This window comes from Perognathus longimembris, chromosome 1 (genome assembly GCF_023159225.1).
Source record: "Perognathus longimembris pacificus isolate PPM17 chromosome 1, ASM2315922v1, whole genome shotgun sequence".
In the NCBI taxonomy this organism is placed as follows: domain Eukaryota; kingdom Metazoa; phylum Chordata; class Mammalia; order Rodentia; family Heteromyidae; genus Perognathus; species Perognathus longimembris.
The window spans coordinates 120507643-120520368 of NC_063161.1; the positions used below are offsets into that span (position 1 = coordinate 120507643).

Genomic DNA, 12726 nt, shown 5'->3' on the forward strand with positions numbered 1-12726 from the left:
ATGATGAAAACAGCACTCTGTTCATAGTTGCCTTTTTCCTGAAGACAGAGTCATCTTTTTAATGTCTCAGCTCTGCTACAATTAATTATTATTCTAACTCATTAGCTATTAGCTCATCTGATCCTCAAAGCTATGTAAGAATTCCAGAATTTTGGTCTTGAATCAGGAAGGACCACTCACATTTTCTTTTGTTACTTATATTACTGTTGTCATTTGAGTAAGTCTATTTTATGGCACATAGGTGACTATTTTTCCTGATACTCTAAAGTTGATCTGCTATTCAGTTAGAGTAGGTCACCAGAAGCATTGTACTCCATTAGCTGTGACTTTTGCTGAATATATATTGCATTTTACCTATGGCTTTATCCAGGGTTTGCTTAAAAACTAAGTAATACAAAACTTCCTTTTGCTTAGGTCATTGAGAATATTGCCTATGATATCATTGTATTTCAATGTTAAAACACAGTTTCTTTCTGAGTTTAAGGGCATGGAACCTTTGTTGTTGTTGTTTACTGATAAGGGGTATGTTTCCATTTTTAAATAACAAGAGAGGCACATAACTTACTTTATTCACTTACCCTGGCTTCTCAGAAGCATTGGGCTAGAATTTGGATGCTAACTGTGCCATTATATCAAGAAATGTTGTAGATTTAACTTAAAAATTATCATGCATACCAAACTTATCAAACTATGACCTACTTGACACTTGTTTTATAAATAGAATTTTATTGAAACATAACCGTGATCATTTCTATATATATTGCCTATAGCTGCTTTTGGGCTGCAATAGCATATTTAAATAGTTGCTGTCTGGTGCTTTATAGAAAAATATTTTGAATTCTCATGTTAATGTTCTCATGCTAGTGTGAGACAGACCAAAGGCAATACTGACAAATCAAAGTGATTACTGTTAGAAGTAGCTAGTTGAGAAAGGCTTAATATATGGTGTATGCAAGGAATTTAGTATTTAAATAGTGGGAACATAGAAAGAAGGACATTTATGTGGGAGAGAAATTTATAAATAAATCCCTTAGGAAAGAGTAGATTTTGAGTATGCAGGACCATTTTGTAAACTGTTTCAGCTAGGTTGGAACTATAGCAGCAGAATGAAGTTGAATGAGCTTGAGAGCTGGGCATCAGAATTTACATTTAATCTGACAGGCAATTGAAAACCCACTATGAATTTGTCACAAGGAAATGATGTGCTGGTGGAAATAGCAATTCAGGACCATTAATCAGACAGCCCTGTGTGGAATGAACTCAAGCATGGAGAGCCCCAGGACTAAGCAGTTACTAGAGTAATTCTGGCATGAAGAATGAAGATGATGAGGCTAGATTGAGAAAAGAGGAAAAAGATGCACATACTTTGTGACTGACTGGCTTTAGAGAACAATGTGAAGGAAACTGTAGCAAGAGAATTGAGAAAAGATGGATTGAATCATGAACAGTTTTTATCAGAGGAAATAACATGTTTGTTTTTGACAGAGTCTGGTGGTTTAGAACTTCATAAGTGGAAGTATTTGGAGATAAGGATACACTTTAAGAAATTATGTTATAATATATGGTGGGAATCAAATAAGAAATTTCAAGAAAGTTGTAATTGACATAATTGGAATGTTGAAAAACATTTGGACTTGTTTAAGCTAGTGCATAGATTTAGATAGGGAAATAGTTTGTAATCTTAATTTGATTTTGGAGAAATTGCCCTTTAGGGAATTGAACTTTAGAAAAAAAGGAGAAAAATAGAATGAGTCTGCAGGGCCAATAAAACATGCTTCATTTTTTTGACAGTAAAAAGGCATGTTTTTTGTCACTTTTTAAAAGTGAGATAACCAAATGTATCATTCAGTTTGTGTCACTGAAACAAAATATTTGAGTCAAAAATTTGATTTATATCCCACAAAATTTAACAGAAGTGAGGGAAGGAGTGGGTTGGGAGAGATAGTGAGAATGATTAAAAAGGTGACATTGATCAAGAGGCATTGTATTCATAAACAGCTTTGTTGAATGGCAACTCCTTTGTACAGGTACTTAAAGATGATAAAGATATTTAAAAAAAAAAGAAAAAAGAGAGATTGAACTCACAGTTCTGGAGGTTCAAGGGCCTCCATCAGGTTGTGGCCTTCTTGCAGGTAGTACTGAGAAAGTTAGGATTACATGATTACATGGCAAAAGACAGGGAGTGATGGCTCTGTGTGTCTCTTCTGGTCTTTCTCCCAGTACTTATAAAACATTATTATTTAATCATGAGGGTTCCAATTGGATGAACTTCTGGATCCTTTCCAAAGGCCTTACCTCTAAAAACCTTACTTTGAATTTCTACCCATTGGACAGCTCACAATGGGGATTAAATAGCAACACACAGACCCTTGAAGACACATTCAAACCACAACAAACTATAATGCTTTACCCAGTAGTCTATTGTATGGACATAAATTCTATTTTTAAGTTCTATTGTAATAGGCAATCTAAAGTAACTGTTTTTTTTAGAGTAAGCAACTTGGTACGTTCAGTGCTTCATGATGGAAATTGAGTTCCTTCGGAAATTCATATTATCCATTTTTTTGCATATTATTTTTAGAGCATATTAGGAATGAAAGATGTGGTGTAGGGGTTGGAGGTGTGGTAGAGTGCTAGTCAGTGAGTGCAAGTGGCAGGTACTGAGGTGATGCTAATTGCTTGCTTTTTCTTTTAGGAGACAAGCATTTGTTTTGATATGTGAGTTTCTAGGTCATGAGAGGACCAGTTTGTTTGGATGTGTGAGTTTCTAGGTCATTTATATGCTTCCTGAAAAAAAGTCTACCTAGATGTCACACTTAACATTGGATTAGTGTTTAAATGAAAGCTTGTGTCAAATGGAGACATAGTTTAAACAATTCCATGACAGTTTGACATTTTCTCCCATCTAAGTTTTGATTTAATTAAGGGTTAATTTTTAGCTCCAATGTATGGTCCTGTCATCATTATCATCATCATCATCATCATCATCATCATCGTCATCATCATCTCCTTATTATTTAGGTTCTATTGTGTGTGAATTCATGGGTTTCAGGGTTAACTCTTATGGAAAAAATAAGAGCTCCTGGGCATTTTCAGTTTCTTTATCAATCATATTGGAGTGCAGATGTGGTTACTAATGGTGGTTGTATGAAGCATTATCCTGCAGCACCCATTATCTTAATTCTATTGTCTTTGAAATGAATTGATTACATGTTTTTTGAGGACTCATTCAGATCAACTGGAGTACTAATAAGTATTCTTTCTTTTAGGCTACAGAAGCTACAAATATACTTCTAAAAGAAACAAAAATGTCAGATGATATCAAGAAAAGGTTTGATTTTCCAAATTCTCTTATTCAGTCACAGGTAATTTTATTTCTTTATTTTTGCTTTGTGGTAATAAATTAACCTAGGTGGACTGTTAATTGAGCTTTATATTTTTTAATATTCAATGTTTGTACGTTAGTTTTCTGTATACTGAACATAGAGACTTATTTTTAGTTAAGCTCAGCTTCTAGTTGTATCATACTTTTTTCCTTGAAATAGTAAAATGTTAATTATGTGTTAGATTACTCTGTGTGTGTGTGTGTGTGTGTGTGTGTGTGTGTTACTTGTACCTATCATTAATTATTGGGAACAGAGGTAAATGCTTATATGCAGCCACAGAGCATGATGTATTAATACCTTAAAGGATAGATTCTATCCTTCTACAACTACTGAGAATAATGCATTTTTTATAATAATAACATTCAATAATTAAAATACCCACATTAATAAAGTCTGATATACCTTCTAAACTATGGTAATTTAATTTAGAGACCTTTTTAATAATTAAGACAAGAGTTAAGTAGAAGCATTCTGGTTAACAAGGTACCATAACAGCTTGCCTGTGAATAAAGCTAAGAAACCAGCAAAAATCTGCTTGAAGACCTTACCATTGATAGCATGTTGGATAATTTCACCAGTTAACTTTGGAGATGCCTGCTGTGACTTAGCTGGGTGGTGGGTAACCCTTCCAGGAGGAAAATAACACTCCTTATTCAAGATTTCCTTCTACCTGACTGGGTTGGTGAGTCACATCTTGTTCTCTGCAGCACAAGTCTTTCCTATAAAGAAGAAGATGAAGTCTTGGAGCATATTGCCTATGATTTTTATTCTTCTATGCCTGGAGAAAATAATACCAGTCTTTTAGCAAATATTAAAAGGAAATGCCTATGTATGTTACTATTAAATGAAAAATGTTTTCCTATTGTTTTTAAGTTGTCTGTTTAAATTGCTATGGAAAATTAAAGGATCAATATAGGCTGATATATTCTTATGTCTTGTGTTTTCAAATAAATTTGGTATCTGATTTGTTAGCAGATGAGCTGAAAATTAATTAGCGCAATTGAGCCTTGTTGCGGGTGGGGAGATGTATAACATTAATCTTATTTTCTTTTAGTTTTTTCTGAATATCAACTGTAGTTTGTTTTGATTCCTGTTGCATTTAATATTGGCTTCCTTAGGATCTCGTGATTATGCTCAGCCTTCTGTAAATCAGATACTTCTGATTATTCTTTTGTATCTAGTGCTTCAATTTAGCACCATGTTTCTTTGGTTCATGTACTTTTTTTCCCTTCATTTTAGCATCCTTGAAGTTGGATTGCATCTAGTAATTGATGGCAGCAGTTGAGATGCAGTTGGTACTGCCTGCATATTTGTGAGCTTGGCCATGAATTTCTAAATGAGTCTAAAAGAACTCTTATGAAATAAAAGAGCTCTTTTATGAACAATCAAGATTCTAAGTTATAAGCAGGACTATATCTCATAGATTAATTGACATCCTTTTTTTTAGTAGTCATATAAAATAATGGTACATTTTGCAGTTGATTGCATTCAATGAAATATGGTATAGTTTGTGCAACAAGAGCTCAAACTGTTCAGCAATCTCAGTTTTTGTTATTTTCACTAGGAAGTAAGAGAATATAAATTTAACTGAAGTTACTGTTCCTGTGAAAACTTGTGCAAAACTGAGACCTAGAGTATTGAGGCCTTTAATTAGTTCCAGTATCTGAAACACACACACACACACACACACACACACACACACACACACACGAGTACTTTGTTATTTGAGCTTTCCTGTAGATTTTTGGACTATCAGCTAGTTCAGCTGTATTATACTTGGCCTTAATTTTAGAATGGGCAGTTGTACTAGTGCAGATGTCCCCAGCCATACAAAAAGAATGGTTGTGATTTTTGTCAGCCTTTTTGCTATCAGGCAGCAGTGCTAGGTAGTGCTGAAGAAACACAGGCATGAAACTCAGATGCTAGGAGATCCCATGTTTATGTATTCATGTAACCAGTACTTCTATAAGGCTCTTGAACTTAATTTTGGACTATGGCTAAAACAGAATATGGGAAAACTTTAGAGGTTTATGAGACAGAAAAACTTATTAAACAGCAAAAACGTATGAAAAAATGATAATAGATTTAGCGTAATAGAGGAAGGAGAATAACAGTGGTAGAAGGAAAGATGTGTTGGTTCAGGTCTGTGTGGCTATAGCCATATATATGGAGGGTGAACTTTTTCTCCATTTTTGCTAAAGGGCATGATGAAACACGATGGATTTTATTTACATTCAAAGAGCGTCTTAAAGACTGTGGGGTGTCTCATTTGTCTCATGGTTTAATGGAATAAACCATCTCAAATTATCTTTTAATGTTAAGTGGTAGTCATTTGAACTGAAATTTTTTAATTTTCTTAATATTTATAAACTGTAATTGCTCATTAGTAATTTGCAGTAACAACACCTTCCTTGGGGATTGTTCTGAAGACGATATATGTATGGAGTGCCTAATTCCCACTGAATGGGAATTTTAATAATTACCAATTGATTACCTTGTGTACACATATTCACATCAGCTAATGTTGATAATAGTTTCATCAAAAGCACTTTTTGGATAGAATGTATGAAAGAATGTGTTCATTAGGTTTTGTTTGTTTTCTAGGCTGTTGGTCATCTTATTGCTACAGTCCTAAAAGAAAATGGCCTTTCAGGAAAGATTCACCAATCTACAAACCAGGTCTGTGTTTAAATTTGTGATTTAATTCTCTTCAGATATCGCTACCACCTGGACCACATAAACATGCTCTATGTTTCTCTCATAGTTCAGGTCACTGTAAAAATAATTTTGTTCAGTAAGATTTTAGTTGTCCTTTTGTTTGTGTGGGGAGTGGTTTACATGCTTCTATTGTAGTGTTCTTTTAAATTTTAAAGTAATATGCAGTTTATTATAATGACACATAGAGGAGGTGAGGGAGGGCATTGTCATGAGTGTAAATGAAAACTAACATGTAGAATGAAAGGAGGCATGCTTTAGAGAAAGTTGACAGTTACCTGGGGGTAAGGGGGTGGTTTGGGGATGCAGGGGGTGCTTTTAGTGAACAGAGAGAATGAACAGAGCCAGTCTGCTTGGGTATAGGAGATTTCTCATATTTTAGGTCATGCTTCAAAGGTCAGTCCTAATTTGAAAAGTTCACACATTGACAGAGCTAGAGATCCACCCCAGGGAGGGCTCCATGCAGATGTCCCCCACCTGTTTAAGTCTGCACCCAGTACCTGAGGTACCTAGGTAACTGGCACACCTGGAGGCAGATACCTCCTCCTTCTCTGAGGTCAGATCCAATCCGCCTGGTCATATCTCCCACCTTTTCCTATATAATTTGGCTTAACACAGTCCCCCCTCTCTTTACTTTTCTCTCCTACTCTCTCTTGCTCTTTTTTCTTTCCCTTCTTCCTTCCCCTCTATCTCCCCATGTGTCCATCTTGTGCATGTGGGCCAATAGTGTGCTCCCCTTCTCCCCTTCCTTCCCGCACCCCCCCCCCCCCCCCCCCCGTGGTGGGTTTCCTTTCTGGCGAACCTTACAATCTCATCCTTAACCTAGGGTAGGTGAGTGCCAGGAGATGAAGCAATACCAAAGATTCTGAGAAATACCACTTAGGCTTTGTTTGGTCATTGTTGTATATTTTGACAAGTTGGTTGGGACTCTGCTTAACAGATGTTCTTGTGTACTCTATAGAGAACATGGGTGATGGAAATAAGTGGTGTTGTTTTTTTAAACAAAAGCAATTGATTTCTTTCTTCACACATTAGCTATTGTAAGATATATTTCTTTACAACTTCTGCTGACATGTGGAAGTGTAGTGTCATGTTCCACTAATTGGTATTTAACTGATGTTTGTGTGTAGTCATATAAATTAGGTTTTCTGAGAACCTTGATCCTAATCTTAGTGATAATCATTTTTTGTACTTTGAGAAGACCTAGTGATTTTACTTATATTGCCAGGATTTACTAAATGTCCAATCCCGGTAACTAAATGTTTTCCTCTTCACTAATAAATGGATGTTTACTTCCATGTTATTACATGAGGCAATACTTATTCATTTATTTTGTTTTTCTAACAGAGAAATGACATTTAGAGTTCTTTAATATTGTCCATACAGGTGAATATAATTTTTCTGAGACTAAAAGAGAAAATTGAAACATTTCCATCTTTGTTTATTCTCTTAATACTGGGATGCTATGACTTCTCAGCCAACTGCACAGGAAATGGGGCACAATATGTTGTCAGTTTCATTTTTCTTAGATGCTGAAGATCTTAAGTTTTCCCCAAATTTTATGTATTTCTCTAATAAATTGTGTCAATAGAATGGAAAACTAGCTTCCTTTGTGTTTTTTATTTATTTATTTATTTAGTCATGAGTCTTCAACTCAGGGTCTGGGTGCTGTCCCTGAGCTTTTGTGCTCAAGGCTAGTGCTCTACCACTTTGAATCACAGCCCCACTTCCAGTTTTCTGGTGGCTAATTGGTTAATTGGAGATAAGAGTCTCATGGACTTTCCTGTCTGGGCTAGCTTTGAACCCTCATTCTCAGATCTCAGCCTCCTGAGTAGCTAGGATTACACATACGAGCCACCAGTGCCTGACTGTGTTTGATTTTTTATAAAAACCAAACTAGGAAGTGGATTTAATTCATAATACATGTAAATGTGGATTTATTATCATCAGTGAGGCTTTTTGGGGGGGCATGGATCAGAAGTTTCTGATAAGTTAAAAAAGCTAGCATTCTTTCTTTTATAGAATTTATCAAAACAGGTATTTATATATACTTATATATCCTTTTTTTGTTTTCTTTTGTACTTTTCTATCAAGGGAGATAGGCCCACAGGGAAAGAGGGAAAAATAGTCAGTGATTTTCTTGGGTAAATTGTTTAGGCTTTTGTTGGTAGCCATGGGAAGAGTAGCTCCCTGGTGCTCCATTCTACTTTTTTTCTCTTCTATCAACACCCATATTAGACTTGAACAAATTACCACAGGAACATTGTCAGTGGTTGGAAGATGCACGGAGATGGTAGAGGTTAGTGGTAGGACATTGTCTGAAAATGTCTTTCCTGTCTAAGGCTTGAAACATGGGTAGTATTTAGAGGTTAATTTAGATTAACAAATAGACTGGTACTGTTGGTGTCTGGTTAAATTGCTTGATTGGAGCATTTGTTCAAATGGAGACTTCATTGTGTTGTACTGTTTAAACTTGGGTTGTAGATATATCTGTAGCCAGCATTATTTTGGAATGAGGAGGGAAGGGAGATGGTGAGGGAGAGGAAGAGGGAAAGGGAGAGAGAGAGAGAGAGAGAGAGGGAGGAAGGGAGGATGGGAGGGAGGGAGGGAGGGAGGGAGGGAGAGAAAAAGAAAGAAATTTTCTCTCTTGGAAATTGACTTTAGATTATTCTAAGAACAGTGACAACAGAATCTCATTTGTACAGAAAAGCTAGCCTACTGTGAGTAAATTACTCATTGATGAATGGCTGTGCTTGTGTATGTGTTTCCTGCTCATCATAAGTGTCCTTTAATCACTGTTTTGATTTCAGACTCCTGCTTTGAACTTACTGTGGGAGAAATGTTGCAGTGACAATGTGGTAGTTCGAACAGCCTGCTGTGAGGGTCTAGTGGCACTTGTTGCTCAAGATCATGCAGAGTTCAGCTATGTGCTCAATGGAATACTCAATCTGATTCCTTCAACCAGGTACACTTTACTTCATATTTGATTAATGATTTCAGTTTTCAGAAAAAGTCATTAATTCCTTGTTAAAGATCTATCTTTACTTGTGAATTGATTTTCTTTTTCTTAAAATATTATGCAGTTGTTGTTTTATATGTGCTTAAAATCATGTGACTAAAAAAATATTTTTCTATGCCAATACAAGGGCTTGATCATACGGGCTGGGCACTGTCCTTCAACTTTTTTACTCAAGAGTGACTCTCTACTACTTGAGCCACAGCTCTACTTCTGGCTTTTTGGTAGTTAATTGGGGGTAAGAGTCTCCCAGGCTTTACTGCTCTTGTGGGCTTTGAACCATGATCCTCAAACTTCAGCCTCTTGAGTAGCTAAGATTATAGGTATGAGCCATTGGTGCCTGGCAAAGATCATGTGAACGTAAACCTTGTAAATGTGGAATTTGTCATTATTTGCTGTACTTAAATTCTGAGGTTCAAATTTAAATTTGTCACTGCTCTTTTTAAGGATAAAAATAAGCAAGTAGTTTATGATTCACTACTTCAGTACAGAATTTTGACTTGTTTTAAGAGTGAAGGTTGCTGCTAAACACTTCTAATTCTACAGTGATACAGTTTATATACTGTATGGCAATATTCAATCAGTTGTCCCATTAGTAATGTGTGTAAGAAAGTAATAGCACTAATATCTTTAAAAATATTTTGTGATTTATGGATATTTGTCTGATTATTCCAAATAAAGAATCTTTTATTCTTTGAATTTGTTTGGCATAGCCAGATTTCATCCATTCACAGATTAAGGATAATAAAGTTACAAGGAATATAAAAGGCCTCTTCCATTCTAAGATGGTCATGCATATTTAAACCCTTCAGTATTTATTTGTTTTGTTTTTGTTGCCAGTCCTGGGGTGTGGACTCAGGGCCTGAGCACTGTCCCTGGCTTCTTTTTTTGCTCAAGGCTAGCACTCTACCTCTTGAGCCACAGCGCCACTTCCGGCTTTTTTCTATATATGTGGTGCTGAGGAATCGAACCCAGGGCTTCATGTATATGAGGCGAGCACTCTATCACTAGGCCATATTCCCAGCCCCCTTGAGAATTTCTTGGACTTCCTTATTGAGGCCTTGAGGTGTAGCTCAGTGTTAGAGTGCTTGCCTGGCAAGTGTATGGCCTTAGATTCCATCCCCAGCATTGCTGCACAGGAAAAATATCTCAAGAAACCAACAACCAAAGCAGTTTCTGGAAAAGGAGATTTTTGTTGTTGTTTGGCAAGAAATGTACTTAAATGTCTATTTTTTTGCTAACTTTTCATCATCTGTGTTTTGGCTCTCTTGTAGCTTTTACCCAGCCTTTCTCCTCCTCCTTTTTTTCCTTGTGCTCTTCTGTGGGGTTACTTGTTCTTACATTTTTTTTTTTTTTACTCAGCTTTATTGTTTTAACATAGAGTTGAATGCTTATTCTCTTTTGCTGTCTTCAGTGGAGGAAAACTTTCTATAACTATCAATCTGTACAAGATGTCTTCCTGGCCTTAAAGAATAGTATACAACGTAACCTCTAGTCTTTTAACCTTTCTTAATAAATTCTGTTTTGTTCTTTGTGTTCATCTCTTTGTGTACTTATTTTTTATTTTCTTATGTTATACATAGTAAGGGGTTTCATGATATTGTTTTCCTATACATATATTGTACATAGATCATATTTATATATATGTATAGTTTTAGAACCTTGACATTCCTTTAAACTTTGCTGGCTATAGTTATAAGTTTAAACCTTATAGCATAGTATATAAGTCCTTCTCAGACAAGAGCCAGGCTCCCATTCAAGGTGTGTTTCCTTCTATGACTTGGTCTGTTCAGAAGTACACAAGGGCTCACTCTTCCTGGGCCTTTGCTGTGCTCCACCATGGCATGGAGTGCTCCTCCTTTTCCTACTGGCATCATCTTTAGGGTCAGCATCAGCTCCTACATCTTCTTTCTGCCCATGTACTTTTCTATTCTTGGCTGAGCTACTTGCTCATTCATAGTGTAAATTTTTTTTTGAAATTTAATTTATTTCTTAATTGTTAAGATGGTATACAGAGGGGTTACAGTTACATACTTAAGGTAGTGAATACATATACATTTCTTGTCATACTTGTTACTCTCTTCCTCATTCTTTTTTCCTGCATTCCCTCCCCAAACCCACCTCCCTTTGTTTTCATCATCATTTTTTTTTTGGACATAGTCATTCTAGTCTATAATGCTTATAAACTCTATGATTATTAACAATAAAACAATTCCTTCCAGGTTGGGCGATATGTACATTTCTTTTTTTTTTTTTTTTTGGCCAGTCCTGGGGCTTGGACTCAGGGCCTGAGCACTGTCCCTGGCTTCTTTTTGCTCAAGGCTAGCACTCTGCCACTTGAGCCACAGCGCCACTTCTGGCCATTTTTTTTGTATATGTGGTGCTGGGGAATTGAACCCAGGGCCTCACGTATACGAGGCAAACGCTCTTGCCACTAGGCCATATCCCCAGCCAATATGTACATTTCTTTCCTTTTGCTTAGTGTAATCTCCCCCCCCCATCCCCCTCTCTGCCCTTGAGTTGCTTAGTTTGCTCTCATCAATGTTCATCACAACTGCAGCTGTTGGGCCCCCTCTACTGTATTTTTTTTCACCCACTTTCCACTCATTCTGTACCCTCATCTCAGTTTCTCTCAGCTGTGCATGTGTATACACCATATGTGAGGTAAAGCATATAGGGTCCTCTGAAGACTAATTAAGAAGAGGTCCTTTGCTTCCTTATCTTTGGTAAAGTTAAGATTTTTATGTGTCTCTCTCTTCCTCCTGTGTTAATTGATATTAAGCAAGGTGCTTAGATTTTGCCTTATTCCTTTTGTCAGGTGCAGATAATAGGATTTGTTTTCCCTTGTTTTCAAATGGCTTAAAATGTATAAACAGAAAAATATACCTGTATTGTGAAATTTTAATACTTGTAATTCTTAAAATACAGTGTTTATTCCCTTTCTATATTTTATGGAATGAACTCTAAGAATTTTTTCACTAAATAGAAATACAATGTATAAAAACCATTATATATATATATAATATTGGCCTACTATTTATGTTTTTTTGAACAAGGGATATACATACACAAACCCACACATATATGTATATACATATGTGCAATTATGTATATATCCACACATATACATACTTTCATATGCATGCATACAAATGTATGTGTGTGTATATATATGTATATATATATGTATATATCTGTAAAACGATGATAAGATTGAGTAGCAATTTTGTCCCTGGGGGAAACAGCAGGACAGAGAATTATTATCAGAATTTGTATCAGCAGCTTCAGAGACAAGGGCACAGTCTTCTGTGTATTTTACATAGTTGTTAGACCAGGTTAGAATATACCTTTAATTCTAGAACTTTATCTTATAAATTTTGCTGGTAACAATTTGTCATCGCTAAAATATGGAACCAACCCAGATGCCCCTCAGTAGATGAGTGGATCAAGAAAATGTGGTACATATACACAATGGGATTCTATAAAAAAGAATGACAATGCCCCATTTGTAAGGAAATGGAAGGACTTGGAAAAAAAATCATACTAAGTGAAGTGATCCAGATCCAAAGAAACATAGACTCTATGGTTTCCCTCATCAGGAATAAGTAG

The 12726-nt window shown here is 35.9% G+C and overlaps 1 protein-coding gene across 1 annotated transcript in view; it reads left to right on the top strand.

The window, feature by feature from the left end:
• Window positions 1-12726, top strand: part of Focad (focadhesin) — a 267544-nt gene that overhangs the window by 19754 nt on the left and 235064 nt on the right. Inside the window, exons 2-4 of the mRNA XM_048358113.1 lie at window positions 3270-3365; window positions 5991-6065; window positions 8912-9066. Of these exons, the coding sequence (XP_048214070.1) occupies window positions 3309-3365; window positions 5991-6065; window positions 8912-9066 (287 nt within the window). The 5' untranslated portion in view covers window positions 3270-3308. The remainder of the gene's footprint in view (window positions 1-3269; window positions 3366-5990; window positions 6066-8911; window positions 9067-12726) is intronic.